The sequence below is a fragment of the Copadichromis virginalis genome, linkage group LG9, assembly GCF_057382275.1.
Source record: "Copadichromis virginalis isolate Kocher_CV1m ecotype Utaka linkage group LG9, C_Virginalis_male_GT1.1, whole genome shotgun sequence".
Classification (NCBI taxonomy): Eukaryota; Metazoa; Chordata; class Actinopteri; order Cichliformes; family Cichlidae; genus Copadichromis; species Copadichromis virginalis.
The window spans coordinates 17726653-17751729 of record NC_140626.1 but is presented as its reverse complement, the minus strand read 5'-3'; the positions used below and the strand labels follow the sequence as shown (position 1 = coordinate 17751729).

Here is a 25077-nt window from a genome sequence, read left to right as displayed (position 1 = left end):
AGGGGTGAACAATAGCATCGTGGTCTGTGTTTGATGAATGGGTGTTTTTAGCAGCACAGGAAGTCGTAACTATATAAGGGCTTTGTGGCCGACGCCCCAAACCCTAATGAGCACGTGCAGAAAGAGTTCTCACCACAGTGAAGGGGGTGAAGTTGAAGGCCAATCAGGAGTCTGCGTTGTCACGGTCATCTGCACTTCAAAGAGAGTGAGAAAGTAGACAAAAACAGTGATGTATTTTTACAGACAGCAGCAACACCACCTTCATCATCAGATTAATCTGCAATAATCGGTGTCCTGTGAGGATAATTTGGTTCTAGTTCACTGGCTGTCTGATCTGATAAATGTTTCAAGCAGAGCACCCTGCTGTTCTGTACATGAGGTTAGGCACACACGTTTCACATGTGCGCCATGAAGAAGAAGTGCAGCTGCCAGTGCAGACACATGCACAGATAAGGTCCTGGTTCTGGCCATTGATTTTGTTTTTGTTTTTTTGTTTTAATATATGACCTTAGTTCATGTCACTGGGAAGACTGGTCTGTAGTTTTCTGCAGGGAAGGAGGAAGGACAGAAGGGAGGGTGGGTGCAAGGCAGGGAGGAGTGCTGGAGGAGAGGAGGAGGGATGGAGGGAGGAACAGTCTGAAGAGCCAGAGTGAAGTTTGAGTAGCTGCAGATAGACAGAGAGCAGCAGAGAGAGCAAGACAGATTGGGAAACTGATCCGAGTTCGGGCTGTTAAATTGAGGGAAATTTTAAATTCTCTGAAATTTTACAGAGATGTTTGTAAGACTTTTGGGCATTTAATTTTTGCCCAGATATTAGACTTTTGGGGCCTATTTTTCTATAGTTTGGGATTTTTATTTATTTTTTGCCAGTATTTAGATGATTAATGTCTACTTCACCTCTCAAGATTTTTAGACTGTAGGAGTAGTGTTTTATCTGTGTGTGTGTGTGTTTGTGTGTGTGATATAGTAAACCATGGAGCTGGAGCATTTAGGCGGCGGGGGGGTTAAACCCGAGAGGGATAGCAGTCGTCTCTACAAGATAGCTCTGGCCATGTGTGTGTTACTCTGCGCCGCTCTGCTTCTTGCTCTCATACTAGGTAAGTCCACCCCAAACACACACATATATTTATATATGCACACATTTTCCTTATCCTACATTATAATTAGTTAGGAATCCAACATATGAGAATGTATGCATGGTGTCCTCAGATTATAGTACATGCAGACTGTAAATAACACATGACCATGCGAATGGGAGCAAAGGTCTTTGTGGAGGTCTCGCGGGTAACTTGTGTAGAACTATTTTAGGTTCATGTAAGGTTTCATACACGCCCACTTGCACACGCACAACTTTGTGCTCTCCGTAATGCACAGTGGGACACAAATCGGGACACTAGTGGAACAGAAAAGAATGTGTTTTTCACAGCTCTTCCTGCAGAGTGTAGTATTTTTTAGCAGGGACATGTGTAACGGTTTGCAAGTTATTTATTTACATCAATTTAAGCTGGTGCTGTAAAAGATGGTAGGTGCTGGTAGGTGTGCTAAACCAGTAATTTGCATGCTTTAGATTAGATCTCACACATATCCACATAACACTGCAATAAAGGGGGCAAAAAGGAGTAAGATGAGTTTAAACAAATATATTTAACACCTGTCGCTTGCATGGGAATATATAAAATATAATTAAAAAGACAATAAAGCGTGGGTAAACATGGGTTGACTATGAGGGCTGTTATTTTGATGGATCCCCATGGATTAACACAATCCTAGAGCTGGAGAGCTTCTTTGACTGTTCTTTTATTCTAGGAGTAGGTTTAATCCATGTCTGGGGACTGTGTAAGAGCGCTGTATGCACTCTTAGCTGGACTTTTCCAGATGTTTCCTCCTGACTACGTTCACACTGCAGGTCTTAACCTCTTAAATGCTCAAGGTTAACCGCTCAATTCCGATTTTTTGATCAAATCCGATTTTTTTGTCTGCTTGTTCACACTACAAATAAAATGTGACAGCAAACGCGCTCTAGTGTGAACCCTCAAAGTGGCCCACATGCGCAAAAGACGACGTCACACACAACGTCACACACAACGCGCTCTGTTTAGACCCAGAGCAAACAGTATTGTTTGACTGATGGCCTTAATATAAAGACTTGTTTCGGATTTTACGTTTCCCAATTTTGCTTTAAGTTATAAAGTTACTTTGTTATTTACAAATGGCCTAAAAGGATAGTTGGAAATTTCTGTCAGAATCTGCAGATTATACAGTACAAATAAAATGTTCACGTTTCTCCAACGTAGTCTTCCCAACAGTTTCACTGGATGGCCAGGAAGCGTTCGCGATGTCTTCTCCGGTGCTGATAATTGCCGTCTGTCTTGTGTCAGTGATGTAAAAGACGGATTTAATGACATGACCGTTCAAACAGCAGTCGCTTTCTAAAACATCAGATATGTATAGGATTCAGTACCACATATGAAAGTGACCCAGATCGGATTTGAAAATATCAGATTTGTGCCGTTCACACTGTCATACCATGATCAGATATGGGTCGTATAGGGTCAAAAAAGTCTGATTTGATGCGCTTTCGCCTGCAGTGTGAATGTAGCCAAATTGTTTGTTCTCCAATTCATTATTATTTATTCATTTTTTATTTCTGTTGAAACAATGCAGTCAGTTCCCTCTGCACAGAACATGTGGACCTTCTTTCTCAACAGTAAGATTAGTTACTACTCATAATAAAAAAAAAATAGATTTTTATATGTATTATATTATATGCATTTCTATAATGGTCAAATTCTCAATTTTTGCTCAAAAGAAACAGTTTGGAGAATAAGAACATGCTCACTCTGATATTTAGAAATATTAGAAGTGGGCAAAAATACTGGGCAGCTGTAGCTCAGGAGGTAAAATGGGTGGCCTACTAATTAGACAGTAAGTGGATTGATCCTCGGATCCTCAAAGTACCTTTCCGCAAGATATTTAACCTCAAGATGCCCCCAATGCACCTACTGGAGTGTGAGTGTGTGACTGTTAAAAGCACTTAGGCATGATGTGTGCGCTACATCAGCCCATTTACCAAATAGCTAGCTTGCTTTTGTCTGGAGTGAACAAATATGTCTATCTGCTGTTTGAAAGTTGTGGTTTTTACATTGTAGGAAATATTGCAGCATGGCTCCAGAGGAACTTTAAAGAGAGCCTGATTAGCTATATGCTCATTTTTTCCCAGTCTTTCTGCTATGCTCATAGTTTGGATTGGCATCACTCATGTGCAACTCTGCCTTCAAGATTTTGAGGAGAACATTTGAGTAATGTGAGTGTTGCATGGCTGTGAGGATGCTGTAGCAGGGAGGGGTGCGAGAGTAAGTATTGTTTTTTTTTTTTTAGTTGTTGAGGGAAGGCAGAATTCTTGTGGTTTCATTGAAGTGTAATTACATTACGAGCCCATGTATGCAGTCCCACACACCCACACTAATAGAACCCCCCCCTTCCCCATCCATGTGAATGACCACACACAGGAATGCTGCTTTGATTTTTTTTTTCCAGATATTTTTAATGAGTTTAAAGAGTGTGAGTCTTAAATGTGTGCTTGTGTATCTGCATGTTTGTGTTGGTGGCTTGTTTGGTATCTCAGTAATGGACATAAGTTTGGTTTTAGCAGTGACACTGGAGCCTCAGTCGCGAGTGTGTGTGCGTGTTTAAACCCCTGTGTATGGGCTTCTGGGTGAGAGAGCGCCTTGTTGAGTTTGTTCCAGGCCAAGCAGTTCATGCAGGGTTGAAGCTGTTCTGAAAGTGGCCACAACTCTCAACAAGCAGCTCTAACTAGGCAACAAGGCTGGTGGACCTCAGAGGTCAGACATTGCGGCGCAGCACCGTAACGCTCCACTCATCCGTTCACAATGGGGATTTGGTTTCTAAATCTGTCCACGGATCCACATCACATAACAGCGGTTTCTGCCAGGAGGTTGGAAAGGCAGGTTTTTGCTCACCTTCTATGAAGGGAAGTGAATGGGTAAACCTCCAGTTACAATGCAAGTAGCTTAAACAATGGTGTGCCTATTCTGTTTGTTTTGTGGTGTTTTGATTGCCTTTCGCAAAAGCGAGCGAGTAATGTCACACTTATTGCATCTTTCAAGAGTGTGGCAAGCATGACTATTTACTCTGTCTGAGCGCTCTGCAGCTGTATCAGCTTTACTTGTTTATCTCGGTTTGACCCTTTTTCCTAAAGAGTGGATAGTAGAAATGTCCTCGACTACATCCTTCTCCAATAAGTACTGTCATTTTGGGGTAATTATTGCATAATCACTGGTGGGGGAGTATTCAGAGGCTGAAATATATGTAATAATGCTTCAGTATAGTAGTGCAGTGTTCCAAGGTGGAAGTCATGCAGTCAAAGTTTTACAGCCCCCGTAGGGAGGGGTAGACTGTATGTTTATACGGTTGAGAATATAGTAATTTTCTTTCTGTTGAGTTCATTTTCTAGAGCATTTTTTATGATATATATCATTACAACAAAGAGCATGAAAAGTCAAGTTTGCACAATATTTTCAAACTTATACATTTGCTAATAATTCATCCTTGCATTCAGGATATCTTGTGAGATGAGGCAGAATTTCAAAGAGACATTTATGCATCAAATACACAATAACAATAACTGTTTGAGTCAAAGTTGATTTTTTGACCCTAGAACTGGTTTTGCTCAAGGTGCGGCCTTGTGAAAGTCTCAACTTCCCCCAATCTGATGCAGAGCTGAACTTGTTCGACGTTTGTGCGCATGTCTTCAGTTCTCAAACTTCACCAGCAACTCTTTTCCTCTTCCTCAGTGTCTCAAAAATCCAGTCAGGAGGAGTTCTGTCTGACCCCAGAATGCATTGAAGCAGGTGAGAAGAGGCGCTAAACGGTCCATCTTGTACGTTTAGCGGGTTACATATGGACTGTCTTAATTGTGACCTAAGTACCTTATGCTTAAATGTCATTGATGGAGGTGGTTTTTTTTTTTTTATCTCTGTAGCGGGGTCTATTCTAAGTAAAATGGATCAATCTGTAAACCCCTGCGAGGATTTTTATGCTTTCTCTTGTGGTGGGTGGCTGAAGGAGAACCCAATTCCTGAAGATTCATCCTCTTACGGCATCTACCCCTGGCTTAGGCAGCATGTTGACATCCAACTTAAAGGTTTGAGAATAAATTCCTCATCGATGTCCTAATAAGCATTTTGGTTTTCTTACAAAGTTTCAGAAGTTTGGAATAATGAAGTATAGATGTAAAATGCACGTACTGAATGTAAATGTATTTCCTTTAAGCTAAATTCTTGGCTGCAGACTGCTCTGAATAGTTTTCAATTTTTTTCTACTTTTGGGATATTGCTGCAGTTTTCTTTATATGGTCGTCTGGTACAGACAGAGCACACACAGAGCTGCTCGGCATTCAGGAAGTTAGCCAGTCAGCAAAAAGTGCTCTTTTAGGGAGAGGTAGCTTAGCAAGACAGGACCTATAATGGCTTATTTCAGACAGAAGATAACAATAAGATCCAGTATAATAATAAATGAAAATATTGGAATTACAAAACAGAAAAGGAATAGTGCTAGATATTCAATTCAGTGCAATTTTATTTATATAGCACCAAACAACAACATTTGCCTCAAGGTGCTTTATATTGTGCCTTGAAAACAGGTGACTCCCTGTGAGCAAGCGCTTGGTGAAAGTGAGAGGGAAAAACAGCCTTTTAACAGGAAGAAACATCTGGCAGAAGTAGACAATGATGCAACCTTTTTCCTTAATAGGAATTTCATTAAAGGTCATGAACAAGGTTAAGTGTTTCCATTCACTGGACTCTTACTTTCAGAGTACGCTACTGAAATAGCATAGTGCTCCAACAACACTGCAAAGCTCACATCAAATTTAAAAAAAGGAGATCAATACAGCAAGCATGTCATCATTTTAAATGGTAAATGGTGGTTTACCATCATTTTAATCCATACATTCTTTTTTTTCAATTCTACATTAAACATCAGCCATTATGCATCCTGACTATATGGCTAAGTGTGTTATCCTAGTGACGGGTAATGTATCCCTGAGCGGTTAGCCTCTAGCAGAGATGATGACTGGGCATTAGAGGTTTCTTTGAATGATGACTCCAATTTGCTCCATCAGAATTACTGCAAGCTCCTTCTGACCCTGACGAACTTGAAGCAGTGACCAAAGCTAAGAGCCTGTACCGCTCCTGTTTGAATGAAAGTAAGTCACAACACAGACGTTTGCTCTGTGGATTTGTGGGGATTTTGTTTATATGAGACCCTCAAAATTCAAACCCTACAATTAAATGTCCTTACAAAGTCAATCATTTACACAAAGACACAGTGACTCTGAAAACAAATAAGGTAGGATGAGCTTTTATTGATCCACACGACAGATCTGGGGTAATGGAAAAGCAATAAGAAACATGGGTGCAGCACAAAGCTAAAAAAATAGCCACATGAGCTGTAAAAAGAGTACAAAAAAAATCAATAAAGTTGTGTATACCATTTGTTGTGTGTCTGTGTACAAAGCTCTATTGGAGGAGCTGGATGCCAGACCAATGCTGAGAACACTTAAACAGCCAGAGTTTCGGTGGCCTGTTGTGGGTGACGGGCGCGGTGGGGAATATCAGTGGTCAGAGAGTCAGTGGAGCCTCCTGAAGACGCTGGCAGCGATGAGGAATCAGCACAGTAAGAGCGTCCTGATTCGCCTGTACGTCTCCCCTGATGACAAAAACTCCTCTCACTACATTATCAAGGTCAGACATTTTTCCTTCATAGCCCATCACATAACTCCACTGTAAAGCACATTTTTATAGTATTGCACTTGCATTGTTGGATTCAAGAAGTCCATTTCATCTCACTATCAAATTACATTAATCCCATTTTTTTAGTTGCTTGTACTGAAGTACAAAATCCACAATCCCATACACTGTATATAAAAGATGGACATCTAAAAAGAAAGAAAGAAAATAAATCGAACGAGGCAAAAAGAAGCCTTCTTTATAGAATCCATGAGTTAAGGACAACATGACTCTGTTTATCTGTCATAAACTCATCTTTTCCCAATTATACTCTATGATCACAGTTGGTACTAAAGTTATACAGATGTTTATTTTTTAAGTTATAGTCCTGTTTAGTCCTTGTGGTTGGAAAGTGTCTACTATGTGTCAATTTCTCAGTTAGATCCACCCTGCAAAGTTGGCAACGGCCAAAACAATTTCTGTAAACCAGTTTGTAAGGTCAGTGTTATATCCATCTTTTATATACAGCATTTGGTTCCAATTTTGTAGAAGGACTTAAAGTTTAGGTTTAGAAATTTTCATTGTTAAAAACTGTGGGACCAGACGGGAAAGTGAGACCAGACAGGATAAGTACCTTTTCAACAAAGAAAATTAAAAAATAATGCTGTTATTCATTTTTGTTTACTTCATTTTTGTAATAATCAATAATCGTGTGCTCAATCAAAAGGCACAAAAACAGTTCAAATGGGCCAATCATTTTTATTTTATTTTATAAGAATGATGTGTACATGCACAGGCTATTCTTATTAAAAGAAATCTCCCTGTGCCAAATTATGACATTGAAAAGTGAATAAGAGCAATATTTTTGAACATACAACCAGAATTTAAAAGCTAATCAGTCATGCGAACAGATCCAAGTTTCAAAGCCAGGTGAGTTATTATGTATCTAGCTTAGCTTCACTAGAATATAATGTATCTGAAACCTCTTGGAACTGTTTTGAAAGACAGCAGTGTAAAAAGCAGCAGAGGCTAACCAGCACTTTCTGTCTTTATGTAGCTCGATCAGGCATCCTTGTCTCTGCCTTCCAGGGAAGACTACATCACCAACACCTCCTCTGCCCAGGCGGTGAGTTTCCACTTTGCCATTTTTCCATCTTACCTTTTAACCAAAACTTTCCGTCCTGGATGAGTGGTAGCAAAAAAGACTTTTCTTCGGAACAAGAGTTTCTATTCAGACTCAATACGTCCCCTTCTGTGTTTTCCTTTAAAAAAAAGATTTCTTCCTCACCTCAGTCACAGAGTTCTCACTCAAAAGGGATTGTAAAGACCTCATAAAGCACCTTTAGAAGCTATAAATTTAAATGGAATTGAAGATATCAAATAAGGCTTTTTAGAATCTCTATAACTGTGAATTCCTTCTTATAACTTCAAATCTAAACATTTATGAGTGAAGACCTGTTCAAGCCTTTGAATTTAGAGTAGTTCAAGATATTCATGCAAAACTTAAAATAGCAGAAATGTAATTTAAGGATAACAAAATCTTTTTGAATAAAACCGCTCTTGTATCACTTTCTTTTTTTAATTGTTTCTAATTGTTTCTTTTTTGTACTGATCTGGCTTTAAATATTTCTGAACCACTGATAAATGGAAACATTCTTATTAATAGTTTATCTGATCTGCTAACTTTAACACACAAATATTTAAACTTTCTAATGCTTTATAAACATCATCAGCGAGCAACACAGATTGGATTCCCTTTTTCAGTCACCATGAAGCTATTTGTGAACATAAATGTCCCTTTAAACCACTGAAGATTTTTCTGCTGCTGTGTGTCTCTCCCTCAAAAAAGGTAATAATAAAAAAATACGTTTCACTGAATACTGATACAGTAGCACAAGGGTATGTGAGTGCAGATGCAGGCGCTTGATTGATGTCTGATGATGCCTGATAGCTCAGAGCAATGAAAGAATGAAGTCTCTCTGTCTCTCTCTCCAGTATCGTGCGGCGCTGCTCAGTTTGATGGTGGATGTGGCCGTCATGCTGGGCGCCCCAGAGAAAGACGCTCTGACCCAGATGGAAAAGGCTCTCGCCTTTGAGACCAAAGTGGCTCATGTAAGGACGTCATGTCAGATAAATATAATCCCGCTTAATGTATGAAAATTATTAAATAGGTCTCTGTAGCTCCAAAGCTAATTAAAACTCTACATTATTCTCTGTGAAATATGGCGGCTGATTCATCAGCTTCGCCAACAGTATAACAGGAAATCGTTTTTTGGACAAATTTAGGATCAGTCATGCTGATGACAATTGCTCTCTGTGTCTGCAGATCCTGATTCCCTATGAAAACCGCACCAGCGAGAGCATGTACCACAAATACACGCTCTCTCGACTGCAGCGCTCAATACCTCAGGTACTTTAAAACAATGCAGAAAAACCGCCAGAGAGAAATCAACCTTAGCATCAGTTGAGACCGGTTCAAAACCAAGTTGTACACGATGTCCTTGTCCGGTTTTTCCTGAGAAGTCTTCCTACCAAGCAGGGCTTTCTTCAATAGTACCAAACATTCCTGTTTTTTTGTGGACTGTTTTGTTTCCAAGGTCAGAAGAAAGATCAGTACCGCTCTGATGGTGAATTTGTAGCTACTGAGAGCAGAAACTCAATCAGCAAGTCAAGGAAACTGCTTTTATTGGATTTGTCTGAAATGTAACTACAAGCTTCATGATATGTTTAACCTCTATACAAACCGAATTAGAAACGAGGACTGCTGATATTTTGTATTTACCTGTGCACAAAAATGTAGTTCACAAAAGTTGAAGTTGAACTCTGAAATTGAAAAAATACAATGCGTGCAGGTGTTGCGATGCACAGAAACTGAAGTAGCTGGCTTGGTGAATATACTACATATTTCTATATAGTGTTAAAGACCTTTCGTGCTCTTTCTCCCTCTCTCTCTATTGCTGTAGTTCGATTGGCTTAATTTCGTAAAAACTGTGGTGGAGTCTAAAGGTGACCCGGATCGATCCATCTCCTCCTCTGAGCCTGTCATCGTCAGAGTTCCACAGTACTTCAAGGAACTTGTGAAGCTCATCGAGGCCACCGATCCCCAGTACAGACTCCCTTTCTATCGTGGTGCCTTGTTGACACAATAGCTTAAAGACACTCTTCATACACACCCTATTAATAAATACAATTGTTTGGTCCCAATGCGAGCTAAATAGTGTAGAAAACTGCCTCGGGCAGTTTATGTGCATCAGCAATGCAGATGCAAAATCTGCAAGCAATAGGCAATAAAAGGGTGCAAAAGCTACATAGCCTCAGAGTTCAGATGCTTGGCTTAATGGCAGGATGGCTTTAAAGAAAGAGCAGCTAAAACAGTGAGGGGCGCAGTAGGCTCTGTAAAAGAAAAATAAGGATTATTATGTAGTGTATATCAGGCAAAGCTACTCTCGTAGTGTCAAAAAATTGAAGAATTGGCACCTGAGATAAACATTCAACTCCCCTATAAACTCAACCCAGTCCTCATAAGGGACAGATATAATGTAAACACACAGGCACAGACATGAGCCCACACTGGGGCTCGAGGGCACCTGTCGCTCAGTACAAGTATTTTACAGTGTATAATGAGATTACATGTAGGAATTGAATTAATGTCCCCGTGTCTCTCGCTCTCCAGGACGGTAGCGAACTACGTCCAGTGGAGGACAGTCTTTTCCCGGATAACCGCTCTGAGCCGTCGTTTCCTCTACAGATACCTTGACTACGCTCGGGTCGGTACACAAATCTATGTCCATATATGATCACTTTTGAATGTTTTGAAAACAACTGTATTTTAGAAAAGCTTAAGAAATGCAATATTTTGAATGTTAACATTTAGCGTGCTAACCGAGGCCTGTTAAATCTCAGATGTAGCTCTTGGGTTTTTCACAGTTTCTCAGAGCAAAAGTCTGACCTCGGGGTGAATTTATTAGGACATTCACTCCTTGGAAGTCTGGCTGCTATCTTGAATGTCTTCCACTTGTGAATAATCTTTCTCACTGCAGAATGATAGACTTTAAATTGTTTGAAAATAACCTTATAACCCTTCCCAGATTGGCTGGCACCAACAGTTGCTTCTCTGAGATCATTTCTGATGTACTTGCTCCTTGGCTAACACCATTGTGCTAACACACTAAAATCTTCCAGACATACAAAACTGCCAAAAATCTCTGCTTTTATAAAGGTGCTCAAACTTGCTGATGATTAGTTAATTGGGTGCATTTCATTAGCAGCGGCAGCTGCTCATAATTCTCTTAACGTACACTTTTTTTCCCTTTTTAAATGTTTTACACCTAAACCTAAATAACTACACTTGAAGGTTTCTCAGCTTTTCTCAATCTCTGTTTTTAGGTCACAAAATTCTTGTCACAGTACTTAGTGAGTTGGGGAAAGATTTTCTAATTTTACCAGTTGGTAGCTTCAAATGTTTTAAACAAATCATCCCCCCTCCCCGACTAAAGTGACTCAGCGTGAGGTCTTAAACACTCTCGTTAATGGAAACTTGTCAGTGGAAGTTGTTTTTTTGGAGCGATGTCACCTTGAATTTCCGTCTCTCTCGCCCCCATTAGGTAACCACAGGAACCACCTCTCTGACCCCGCGCTGGGATAAGTGTGTTAACTACGTGGAGAACTCACTTGTTTATGCCACCGGCCGGCTTTTTGTCAACACACACTTCCAGGAGGACAAGAAACACCTGGTGTGTGTGTTCCCATCATATCCTAAAGCCTGGCTCAGCTGTTTGAGTTTTCTGTAGCTGTGTAACAGATGAGTGCTGAGCTGTGATGTCTGCATCACTGTAGGTGTGTGTGTCTGTGTTTAGATGGCAATGATGCTGGGCCTTTTTGCATTTTTTATAAACAGCCTCACTTTGCTATAAGTGAGAACGTTCTAGGTTTGCGTCTGAAAATCTGAACATTTAAACTTCTGTTTCATACTTGATTTGTTTCTTAGATGGAGGAGCTGATCGACGGCATCCGCTGGGCGTTCATCGACATGCTGGAGAAGGAGAATGACTGGATGGATGATTTAACCAAGAAGCGAGCTGTGGAAAAGGCACAGTTTATTCCATCTTTTCTAATCTAAACTGTAAACACCACCTGGGTCTGGGTGCAGTTCCCCCCTCCAGGGGCGAGGGCACCTAGACCCGGTTTGTAGAGTACGCTTGGGGAGTGTGATCGTGTGTACAACGTCTCTTTATGTCTGTCTCCACGTTGGTTGAGTGTGGAGTAAGTGCATATGAGAGCATGAGGGTGGGAATGGATGTTTGTATCTGTGTGTGCCTGTATGTCTGTGTCTATATGTCAGGTTGGGTATCAGACGCCACCTCTCTGGGGACATCTCAGGCCCTCCAAGGTTTGGAGGCCTATCTCCCCCTACCACCACTTCCCCTGCCAGTGGCGGACCCCCTCAGACATCGGTGCGTTGGTGGTTCTTTGTGTCCGGGGATGGGCGTCCAGGTACACACCGGCTCACTCCTTGGCGGCCGCTTATCGGGGCCTGGAGCCTGGGGCTCGCTCGGGCCACTTCGGAGGTGGGGTGCCCCCGGCCTCTCGGCCTGGGGCTCGGTCACTCAGGCGCAGCTGGCTGCCGGCGGAGCTCACGGGCGCGTCACTGCAACTCCCCCTGGCTTCTGCTCCGCGGCTGCTGAGTGAGCCCTCATCTGGGACTCTCCTCAGCTCTTTCTGGGACAGTGGCGCGGCTGCCCCTCTGTTGGTCTTCCTTGGTCTCTTGTGTTCTGGGGGCCTCTGGATGTCTGGAGTTTTGATCTCCTCCACACCTGCTTCACGCCCTGGAGGACGGGGCTGTGGCCCCCCCACACCCTCTAGCAGATCATTACATGAAGGAACCTTTTAAAAAACAAAAAACAAGCGCGTCCATGCTCACAGGTGTACACACGGGTGATCACACCCACAAACTACACCCTTTTTGGCTCCTACCTCAAAGCACACTGTGTTCTGTTGATCTTATGTGCTGCACAATAATGTTTAATATTTAGTATTTACTGTCATATTCCCATATATCATTGTGATGTTGTTTATTCTATTACTCTTGTTCTCTTCTGCTTGCTTTCTTTTTTCTTTCTCAGCAGGTGATCCAGGTGATTGATATATGCATTTTTTTTCTCTGCCCGTTCTGTAGGTTTTTGTCTTTTGCCCTTCTCCCCCGTCCCTCTTCTCAGCTGTTTCTCTTTCCCTCTTTCTTTCTCCCCTTCTTTCCCCCAGTCAAGTCTGTCCCGTATTCAGTAAGTGAAAATAAAATAAACAATAAAAGGTGAATCAAATGGACCATTACGGCAAGGCTGGGATGGTCAGTTTGGTAAAGTAAATCCGTTGGGCATCTTTCTTTGCCTTTAGACAACAATTCTGATGGCAAAAGAGCCAAACGGGACAGGCCAAAAAAAACCAAAAAAAACTGTAATATTAAAAAATATTTGGATTGGTGATGTGAATTTCAAACTGTTTAATCCAAAACTGGCCCAACAAATTGAATGAAATACAGCAGTGCATTAAATAGTGAAAACAACACCCTCTCTGAACAGCTGTGTTAGTCACATCTAACCGTTAAAACAAAGTCTGACCTTACTGTAGTTGCAGCAGCTGGAAACAGCTGCCAAGCTAGAACAGATACCATTGTTCTATCGGTTCGGGAAATCTGTTAGTATTTACTGGCACCACTAAAGAATATTTATACGCAAAAAAGAAGAAGTCCTTTACTCAACAACCCAACAACAGTGTCTCTTACGTGATCCACCATAATCCTTATTTATCTTATAGTCAGCCTTGGTGAGGTTCTTAGGCATAAGTCATACGGGCCAGAGACCCGTGGACAATCCCCTGGCAATACCATAGAAAAATGACTATTGCCTGAGCAGTTGGCAAGTGGTTGAAGGAGGTGGTTGATAGTCACTAGGTGAAACTTGTCACAAAGAGATATATGATGTTCAATATTTTTTATTTTTACCACTTAACGAGCAGTTGGTAAGTCTTTGTGGACAAGTCAGCATCTTCCCTACAGGCAACAGCATTGATTTGTTAGTGCCCAAAGCAGTTACAAGGATGTTTTTGGTGCTGCACACTCTTTGTGACTGATTTCACCTTGCGACTCAAACCACTCACCAGTCAGTCAAGGAATACAAATTTCCCCTAGTGACCAGTGCTTTCCGGGGGGTTGCTTCCTGCTCAAAAGCCTTTGTTAGTGATGCTTTAATCCATCCTTTTATCTCTTCCCTCTTAGAAGCCACGTCTCCTTTTATTAACTTTTAACTTTCTTCTACTTGACTGCCCCCAACCAAACTGTGGTTCGGGGCCTTTTATGCTGTGACCATAAAAGGATATCTTCTCTTGCTGACATCAAACTGAGTGAAAAAAGAGTGTTTAGAGCAGCGTGAGCTTTTGGCTGACAGGGATTGTCACATTCTCATTGATTGCAATTTTCATGTGTTCTCACTGGAACTGCAATGATTGAGAGAAAATACATTATCTTAGGTTTTCATAAAGTCAGACTCAAATGTGTCCAGGATCTTATTGCTAACACAATTGTTTTCAGCTCCACTCACTGTTAAAATGTTTTTGATGCCTCTCAGCTTGAACCGAGCTATTTATCATTCACCAGCTTTGCTCAAGCTACAATACTGAAACCATTTAAAGAAATTGGGTCCACTTTATGGCAAGCATATAGACCTTCATAATTAAAAAGGATTTTGCTGTAGGGGCCCGGCAATGTTTCTGTGAAGACACTTTAGCCTATGACTCTCACAGTGCTCTCTTTTTATTACTTTAATATCATTTAAACTTACTCATTCAAACTTATATTTGCACTCACTGCCAATTAAGTTTGACTGAGAGTCTGACACACCTTTTTATGTTTAATTTAGATTTTATTTAAATTCTCTTATCTCTCTCTATAGGCACATGCAGTCCTGGCTAAGGTTGGCTACCCAGAATTTATTTTGAATGACACCTACCTCAATGAAGATTTGAAGCAGGTCTGTTTAAATTAGCACAGCACCAGCATCATGTTCCTGCAATGTTTTTTTCCCTTTTCATTCTGAAAATGGAGGAATGTTGCTATTTAGAAGTAATGTGTAATGTGTTTGTGTCTGCTTCAGCTAGAGTTAAAAGAGAATGACTACTACGGCAACGTGATGCAGACACTGAAGTTCATCGCTCAATCCGATCTCTCCTGGCTACGAAAGAGCGTCCCACGCACAGAGTGAGTGGCAAGTGTGAATACTTAATTAGGCACTGTGACATCATCCGTTTGATAAGGAGATACATGTTGACATTAGGTCCGTCCTAAAGTATATGCAGCTTTACTGCTTTTTGACTCTAATGGGCATTATAATATATAAAATAGACATGGTGATGTATTAAATGAGACTTGAAATTAGGGATACAGCAACAGGAGTCGCCCCCTGTTGGCCACTGGAAAGAAGGAGGCACTTCCTTTCTTGCCTTTCTTGAAGCTCCAGCGATCGTTTATAATCAGGATATGGTTTTATGTCCTTATTAATGCCTAATGTGTGTTTGTGTTTCAGGTGGTTTACAAACCCAACAACCGTGAACGCCTTCTATAGTTCATCCACAAATCAAATCAGTAAGATATACATTCATTACATTTTGTTTTTTAATCACTCAGTTAAGTCCTTACCAGACAGATCAAAGCACCAATTCTGGGATTTCCATTTTTGTTAGCAAACATAAGATTGAAAAGCCTTGACCTTATGCAGTAAAATATCCTGTTTGGAAAGAACTAAAGATACACAAAAAGAAAAATTATTTTTGGTCTTCTTGTTTAGGATTTCCTGCTGGAGAGCTTCAAAAACCCTTTTTCTGGGGAAAAGAGTATCCAAGGTGAGTCATCCCACCCAAGAGCTGACTTTATTTTAAAAGAAAAACCTCCTATTAGAGAACCACAGCCTGGGCAGCATTATTGTTCTCAACAGATCTATAAACTGTCCTATATTAAACATTGGCTTGACAGCTTGATTTTATTTTGTAAAGCAATTTCCCACAGCACAGTAACATTTGTCCATGCTTCTTCTTTTTTTTTTTTTTTTTTTTTTACCATATCTGAGACTGGATGACAAGCTATGTAACAATCTGCCCAGCTGGAATGGTGCTGGCTTCCAAAGCTTCTATTGCTTTCTTTTTATTGTGTTCTTTCCTCTTCCTGGTGTTTTGTTCTCTGAGTGATACTTTACATCATTAAACTAAAAGGTACTGAATGAAGAAAGTAGCTCATTAACTGCCTGCTAGCTGTCAGTTTTAATACTCTTTAGCTTGGCCGCTAATAGAAAAATAACTGCACACAGTTTATGTATGATAGGATCCAGTGGTGTGTGACGACTTTTACAAAAGCTCAAGCAGAGACAATGACAAACAAAAAGAAATTATCTTCCACTGTTTAACAAGACAAATTGTTGTTTCAGACTATGAAACAACCGTTTCATGATTTAGTGTTGCATGTTATGCATCTTGCAGCACTCTGTGTGGTCATCTTCCCCTTTGTGCACTTCTTGCTGGCTGAAGAATTATTAAATGTTATTACTTTTATAGTTATCATAAAAAAAATATTTGCTCTTAGGTGACAATGATCTGTGCCGGAGGAACATTTAAGAACATTTAGTAGAAGTAATAACACACTTAATATGCCACACTGTACATAAAGCTGTAGTATTGTTATGTAAATTTGATTGGTAAAAAGCAATATTACTGCTGTTTATGTTTGAGGTTGGTTTAAATATTTAAATATATTCTACTTGGTACTCAATTATATACTTGTAATTGTTCTAAAGGACCATTATAGCTAAATTAAAAGGCCTGTGCACTGTCAAGATCTACAGGAAGATTCAAATTATTAATGAAGAAATAAGGTAGCGTATTAAACAAAACAGCTGTCTAAAGATGATACACTCAGTATAGACAGCTCTCGTGCATGCTAATCTGAAAGTATTGGTGAAGTCTGCAACTGTTAACTGTGTTCAGAGCCTTGAACGCAGAGCCAGCAGCAACTTGTTTAGCATTGCTAGTCTCCCTCAGTCTCCCATCAAAAACCAGAGGTTTATCCACAATGCACATTCCAATGGAATCATAGTCAAGCAGAGTCAAATGTGCTTCCAAAGACAGAGGCTGCAGCCTCAAGATGTCAATCATTTAAAGAATGGATACAGTGAAACCAGAATAATTATGACAGAATTCTGTTTGAGGTTGGTTTAAATATTTTTACATACTTCTCCTGATCGAGCACCACTGATAGAATCTAATCCTCTCTTGAAATTCCACAAGACGTTGACTTGTGCCACACTAAAATCTGTGTTGTTTTCCTTCAATTTACAGATCTTTAAGTTACGGTGCCATCGGGGTAATAGTTGGACATGAGCTAACGCACGGCTTTGACAATAACGGTAAATAATGTTTGCTAATAATGATTTCAAAATATAACATTTGCGATTGAATAATAATGAATTATGTGGTCTGAACAGGTCGCAAGTATGACAAAAATGGCAATCTTGAACAGTGGTGGAGCAACTCGTCCATAGAGGCCTTCAATGAGAAGACCCAGTGTATGATTAACCAGTATAATGGTTATCACTGGAAGGAGGCGGGCCTAAATGTAAGGAAGCAGTCTGAATGTGCAAAAATTTATTTAAAAAAAGAAGAAAAAACTGCAGATGTAGTTTAAACCACTTTTCTAAGAAACTGTCTAAAAAATGCCTGTGTATAACTGGATAATTATCAAAGTCAAGAAATAACTAAAGACTGTTGTTCAGTTCAGATGTTTCTGATGCATTACTGCCTTTGTTACTCTTTTGTAAATGTTTTGCCCTGCAGGTGCGGGGTAAGAGGACCCTGGCAGAAAACATAGCAGACAATGGAGGAATAAGAGAAGCATTCAGGGTATGATCTATGATTTAAGAAATGGTTTTCTACAGGAGCTGTCTACTTCGGACATTGTGAGCTATTGTTTTTTAAAAAAAAATTCCTAATCCTAAAGGAATTTGTTCCCTTAGCAAAAATGATGAAGAAGAATTAACGACGTCATGTAAAGCAATCCAGATGAGAGAATGTTTATTTCACTGTTCTTGTGTAGGCGTACAGGCGGTGGGTGGATGAGAGAAGAGGTGGTGTGGAGGAGCCTCTGCTGCCTGGAGTTGCACTGAACAACAACCAACTGTTCTTCTTGAGCTATGCACATGTAAAGACACTTTTGCACACTGTTTTTCACTACGCTCTAAATGCAGTTTTTCTGCCAGTGTGTGTTAGATCTGAAGACCTTCAGTTGATTTGCAGGTCTGCATAGTAAAGTGATGATAGACAGGTAATATTTGGGCATTTTCCTATGGGAAATGTAATGTTTGGGCACTTTAACATAATGGTTGAATATAAACCAAACCATATAAACCATTAAAGTGGATTACATAAAAATAGTATATACATTAAAATTGTACTTCAGTGAAGTACTTGAGTAAATGTACTCAGTAACCTTCTATAGCTGGTTCTATCCATGCTGGAGAATCCAATTGTATTTCCCATGGCCCCCTTGTGGACACATCCCTGATGTCCTTCATTTCTTAACTACAGTTTTATGCAAATTTAAAGAGTCGGTTCTTGTAATTCCTAAAAGTGTCAGTAGGAGGCAATGTTGCTCCTCTCACGCTGTCATTTACTGAAACAAATGTAAAATATAGTTGAACATATCTATTTCTAATGCTATCAAAACCATAGAGATGAGAAAGGTTTGAAAATCTATCACAGGGCTTTCATGCTGTGTTCCACATCTTGGGTACTGCTCTTGTTGAGCTGTTAGAGTTATTTGTTCCCCTTTCATGCTGTCTAGCCAAACAGGATGTCATCGTGTTTTACTGTTTCCATGTGTGGAACATGTCTGGCTACTCAGAATTATTGCATTTATAGAAGCATGCATGTGTGATTTTGCATTCAAATGCATTCCTGTCTGTGGAAATAATGAAATGGAATGGCCTCAAATGGAATGCTAGACAGAAGTTTTCCTTTTGGATTTTTATTGTAATATTGCATGCAGTGGCACATGTTAAGTCAGAAACTTCTGAATACGCATACGTAATTTTGAGTATCTAGCAAAGCATTTAATCGGTGTGTTTGTAATGCGCAGGTGAGATGTAACACATACAGACCAGAAGCGGCCAGGGAGCAGATCCAAAGTGGAGCTCACAGTCCACCAAAATACAGGTGAAGCCCGCACACAGACACACACATGGACACACATAGCAAGAACCCCTCCAACCTGACCTTTATCGTCACTCATGTCCTGCAGAGTTATTGGAGCGATGAGTAACTACGAGGAATTTCGGAAAGCATTCAAGTGTTCCGAGTCGTCGATTATGAACAGAGGAGCACAATCCTGCCGGGTGTGGTAACCTTTGACCTCAGCGTGATATCCCTGAAAAGGCTGATAATGCTGGATTTATCCAACATAGTTTACATTATAAGGGAACAACATTAAAATGAAGTAGAGTTGTTCTCACTGAAACACACTAATACATACACAGCGTTTGGGTTAGTGTGGATCTTTGACCTGAAACCACTTTCAATTGGCTAACAAGAAAAATTTAACTTTTTACAGTCATCTTTCTTCCTTATGTCACATAAATTAAGGTTGAAGATTCTTATAAAGGACCACAGTTACAGGGTTGGAGACAAACATGTTTTTGTGACATTACAACAACACAGCTATATGTGCTGTACATGCAGCTAAATAAAAGCACTGCATTTACATGAACTGCATTTCTTCTGAGAATTTATGTAATGTAAATGTACAACGATGAGAACTTTTCTACTGATTACAAAAATATATCCCAGGTTGTTTTTTGTGACTGTAGGATACAGATATATCAGCTCAGCTCGCATTTATTTGTCAGCAGCCCAAATTCTGAACACTGTACACCAAAGATTAGCTCTTTAAGTAAAGTTATGTTACTTAATATTATTTTATTTTGAAAACCAGTATTATAGAAGCAAAGTGATCTTAATGTAACATCTAGCAAACTAGATCAGGTACTTTGTCTGTGAGTTGGAATTTGAGTGTGTGTGAGTGTGTGTGTGGGCCCAGATTTTCCTTTGACAGTCTTGCCTTCTGTTTTGCTTTGTTTCAATCTTGTGTCAGACATTTATATTCATTGCACTGCAGTTCAGCCCGAGGCAAATGAACTTACAGAATTACAAGCACTCAAACTGCAGCATGCGTTCTCATTTGTCTTTGTGTCTCCGTCAGTGGACTGTACCGCTCAGGTGCATTCACACCACAAAATGATGTTTCTTGGGAATAACAGGAATACTGTATGATGCATAGTTTAAATATTTCGTCAGAAAATGGGAAAGAAGTATCTGTTGTAATGATTTGGCTGTGATTTGTTGACTTTGTATCAGCCTGCTGGTCTTTTTCTTTATTTAGCATTTTGTTTTTAATAAAGAAATCTGTAGTGAAATTACACTTATCATTCTAGAATTAAATCTACCGATTAAAATCATGAAACAAATATTAATTATTTGAGTTTTTAAAATTTCTGTAAAACTTTTTTTTACTGTTACTGCCAAACAGTAGTGCTAATGTTTGATTCTGTGCCAATTATACAGCTGTTGAGACCTGTTGGTAATCCTCCCTGCCAACAACTGGTTAGTAGGGAAAAACTGGTATTTCTGATCTGGAGAACAGTTGATGGCGGTCTCTACACTGTAAAAAATGTAAATAAAGAACAAACAAACAAACAAAACAAAGAATGTGCTGTTAATTTTCTGCCAGTACATTGTCTGTTTTTTCTTTGTTTCTTTGTTTGTTTATGTAAACTACAAATGGTAAAACAAAGAATGACTAAATTCCTAATAAATTTTCGTACTTTAAAATAGTACATTGTGCTGTATTTTTACAGATTTTTTTTAAAGTGTCTATTAAATTGGTTAGAAAGGGAGTGCTACACACACAAAAAAAAACTGTTTTTCATAGGATCAGGACTAAAAGAAAAAAATATGATACTTAATTCAAAATAATATAAAACTGGATTAACTTGTAAATAACATCAATTTGAAATTTGTGATCAATGGGCAAGCCCTAGTCCTGTAACTTTACTGTCAGTATTTTAGTAGTACGATATCCACTGTAGAAATGATTAGATTGAAACCAGTGTATATCATTACAGGTCTTTGTCTTCCTTTTTTCATTATTATTATTATGTCTTCTGTTTTTCTTCGAATGTTTTTGTAAGTTAATATGTGACAAACGTTTCATTGTAATTATAAATTTGTATGTCGTCATAATGGTCCACTGATTCTGGTCTTCAGTTTTGTTTTGTTTTTTAGGTTCCAATAAAACGTCTGAGACATTACACTGTACCTCCAATTTTGCCGTGATTGATAAGAAGAGACAAAAAAAATATGTGTGCGAACAAGAGAGAGAGCCAGAGTGATGTAGTGAGCAGTGGGTGGAGGGTGCTGATGGATGGTGGACAAAAGACATAAAGAGATTGAAAGCATGTCCATTTATTGATTTTCCTCCGGACTCGCTATTACACACACTTACACCACATCACATCCCATTCATTTATGTCAACAGTTCCCATGGCAACTTGTTCTGTGTTACAGGAGGTGCTGTGTAGTCTTGTGGTATCCAGCAGGGGGTAACATTAATGATTTGTATCTGTGGCAACACCAGCGGCAGTCTCATCAATTCACACCAATTAGAAAAACAGTCCACTGCTCCAGTCTGTCTCTTAGTGTGTGTGTATGTATGTGCATGTGTGTGTGTGCTGGGAGGTGTTTAGATGATTAAGAGACAAAGGTAGGAAGTAAGTGAGATGCTTTTACGAGCAATATAATGCATCAAGCACCTGGCAGGCATTCTTGTCTTCTAACTTAATGGAAGTTTCGATTACCGATGTGCTACACAAGAATCAGAACAAACAACGGACATTTTTACTTTTTATTTCTTTTATTGTTGCTTGTCTCCTCGTGCCCTGTCAAGTATTTGGACTCGACATTTGAGTTGATTTTATAGATTAAGACATCTCAACTTTTGTATACAGAAAAACATCATGACAAAATCCATTAAAGTGAAGCAGTAGAAAACTTTTGTCTCCCTTTTGTCTTCAAAACTATTTCACATTAGAAAAATCACACGGCACAAACAGAAATGTCACAAAAAGCATAGGCTACTGATAATATTTCCCCGTGCACCAGGCATAGCGGAATTGGCTTGATTTGTCCCCAATATACCTTTTACTACTCATGCTAGGAAATTCATCCGGGTAGGAATTTTCTCCAGGACCCAGGTCAGATTGAGTACTTTTTCTTTTCATATTGCTATTATGCGCTGCATTGTTTCACTCCCACCATGACTATGTAATTTCTTTTTCGCCTTCTTCTGTTTTACCGGCAGTTGGCAACCCATTTAATTGGAGCAAGAAATTGCACTGCCCTCTAGTGGAAGAGAATGTAATTGTTTTGCCAGGTGAAACCCGATAGTCTTTCACGGCACACCTGATCATTTCTCACAGCACACCTATGTGCCGCGGCACAGTGGTTGGGAAACACTGAGCTAACTGACTTTTTGCCAGCTTGTGTAAAATGTAAGTATCCCTCTTGAAAAGATTTTGTTCAATCAGATGGTTCACAAGGCTGCACAAAAAGGTTCAGGTGCTTTGCCCTAATTATAAGACTAATTGTTATAAGATAGTTATAGATTATTTTATTGATGTATTTATTTTTTAATAAATAAATCTTACATGGACTCCAAAGAGCTAAGTGATTTCAACTATTAGCTGTGTTCACGATAACTGTTAGAGTTGTGTTATGCAGCTCAGAAAGCCCAGGTTAGCTGTCAAATAGATATTTTGATGATAGCTAGACTAAACTTAGCTATACAAAGACTAATTTTTGAGATTGGGTTTTTGATTCTCCAGTTGTTTTACCTATATTTGTGATTAGAGAAGCTCTGAGCTCTGTTGGTCGCTTTTATCCAGTACGTAAGAGAGCACAATCACCCCTGCTTGACTCTCTCAGTGTTTGTCGAGCAGTTATGAGTAATAAGCCCATACCTGACTTGGTGCCATTACATCACTGACTTGTGATAAATCTACTTTAGTGGCCAGTGTAAAAATGACATCTAGGGTGATTAAACCACTGATTTGTCACCTGGAGGCTACCTTTGTTAAACACTACCACACTAATCTGCACACTTGAGTAAATCAACTGACACATTGACCCCAAGAACCACTGAAAAAGAGGCAATGTACTGTCTATGAAAGCATCTAATTTGTAAGATTTTTTACTTCTATTTTCTTTACTTCTGCAGGTTCCACAGAGTAAAGGAAAATTGAAGTGAAAGGTAAAAAGAAATTGTAACCTCTACATATTTTTATATGTCATAATTTTTAAAATATTTTTAAGTTCTATGCTCGTCCTAATGAAATGCTGAGTTTGCATAAGTTGTATCAGTAAGCTGCAGTAGATTGGCAACGTGTCCAGTGTGTACCACGTCTGTGTCCCTAGAACATCTGGGATAGGCTCCAGCCCATCCATAACCCGGATCTGGATAAGCAGAAGAAAATGAATGGATAGATAATTGAGTTCCTGTGTATTTTTCACCACAGAAAATGCATTTATTGCCTTCATAACAAAGCACAGCTGTGCTTTGTTTGATGTCATTATTAGCTTCCTTTTGTCAAACATTTGCCCTCATAAACATTTACATTCTGAAAGCCGGGCTCTTCTGATGTTTATGTATCTGTGCTCCTATTATAGTCAGTGATTTTGTTGACTCATCCTGCACTCCAGGTACAAAATAACTGTCAGTCCTTCCCGTCTAGATGGTTCTGAAGAGGTTGGTTTCATCATACAGCTATGGTACCATTTTGCCCATTGTGAATAGATTCTAGTAATAGTATGTGAACAGTATTGTCTCAAATTTGAAGATTCTCAGCTAAAGTTGAAGAAAATTGCTATGTCACAATATGCAGATTTGATCCATTCTTATTGAGCATGGTAATCAGCCCTCCTGATTTGTCAAACTGAACAGCAAAAGGCTTTTGAGTGGATGTCTCTTAGCACAACATCAGCTTTTCTGCTGCCAGAGGCTCAGCCACGGTCTGATGTCTAGGCTGGCAAACAAACACCTTCCCTTTGTTGTTTACTACATTCTCCCTAAGTGGAACTGATAGCAAAGGTTACAAAAATGACAGTTTTTTTCCCTGCTGAGCTAAAACGTGTCCAGCAGAGGGCAGGGAAAACCTGGGGCCGTTTTTTGTTTGATGTACAGATTAAACTCTCTTTCTGATAGATGAAAATAGCTCTTCTAAGATATTACACTCTGACCTTTGAGCCAAGTGGATTTTTTTCAGACACTGCTGAAATCACTGGGCCTCTTCCAGTGTTTCTTATTAAATTTATGATCACCTGTCTCAATCATTTTGTTCTGCCCTTTTCTACTGCAATCATGAAGAGAAGCAGCGTGATCATGTGATACGCCTTTTATCTGCATCCGTCTGCATCAATCTTCTCTGTTTCTGTCCGGTAACTGTAATCAAATCTTTGAGTCTCTAAGAGGCCATGAAAACGACTCTACTGTATTTCTCCACCCATGCACCTCCCTTTGACCTCCCTCTTCCATCACCCCCATTTACAGCATCCTGCCTGGCCTCATGAGCTAATGCCCAAATGACATTTAGAAATTACAGATGCTGCTGACCACCGAGAAGATGCTCCGACTGGATAGACAGAAATAGCGGATATGATAAAGATGGATTGAAAGAGGGAGATGGAGATAGTGAAAATGATTAAAATGAAGACATTTAAATGAAGACAGAGACGCTGTGCTTGATGAGCAGAAACCGCCGTTAATAGTATGGTGTCTTAAAATTTTAAACATCACTTTCACGAAGATTTCTAATTTAAAATGTTATTTAAAATGTAAAGAGTCAGAAACTTTTGTTCTGCATCAAGAAGTTTAATTTTGAACAGATTAGTTATTTATCCTGGAGTAACCACGAGACTGACGCAGCCATCACCCACTGGTTAGTGAAGTCCTGTTGTGAAGCCTCAAGCTGAGTGTTTTCACAGGACCCTTTGTGGTGTTTTGAAACTAGCTGTGACTCACAAAGGATGACTCTGCAGAATGAGTCTGCAGATGATTTTTCACCCAATCTCAATCGCACAATTGACCCGGCCTAAAGAAAACCCTACTTTATCCTCCTTTTTTACTCTATTAAGGACCATAATTTATATAAGCTCATCATATTATACTGAATGTGATGTGGGATAAGCA

The 25077-nt window shown here is 39.6% G+C and overlaps 1 protein-coding gene across 1 annotated transcript; it reads left to right on the top strand.

Moving 5' to 3' along the window:
- Positions 1 to 669: 669 nt before the first annotated feature.
- phex (phosphate regulating endopeptidase homolog, X-linked) lies at positions 670 to 21152 on the top strand. The gene is made up of 22 exons (XM_085467976.1): positions 670 to 1097; positions 4815 to 4871; positions 5003 to 5164; positions 6143 to 6226; positions 6538 to 6764; positions 7807 to 7875; positions 8745 to 8861; positions 9076 to 9159; positions 9713 to 9855; positions 10423 to 10516; positions 11354 to 11482; positions 11737 to 11838; positions 14693 to 14770; positions 14894 to 14997; positions 15323 to 15381; positions 15584 to 15638; positions 17124 to 17191; positions 17270 to 17400; positions 17619 to 17684; positions 17878 to 17982; positions 18919 to 18995; positions 19081 to 21152. The coding sequence occupies exons 1-22, from the start codon at positions 974 to 976 to the stop codon at positions 19181 to 19183; spliced, it is 2238 nt and encodes a 745-aa protein (XP_085324102.1). The 5' UTR covers positions 670 to 973; the 3' UTR covers positions 19184 to 21152.
- The last annotated feature ends 3925 nt before the right edge of the window (positions 21153 to 25077 follow it).

Coding starts and splice junctions, on each gene's coding strand:
- phex (XM_085467976.1), top strand. CDS start 974: ATGGAGCTGGAGCATTTAGGCGGCGGGGGGGTTAAACCCGAGAGGGAT. Junction 6,227..6,537: donor CCGCTCCTGTTTGAATGAAA/GTAAGTCACAAC, acceptor CTGTGTACAAAG/CTCTATTGGAGGAGCTGGAT. Junction 11,483..11,736: donor AGGAGGACAAGAAACACCTG/GTGTGTGTGTTC, acceptor TTTGTTTCTTAG/ATGGAGGAGCTGATCGACGG.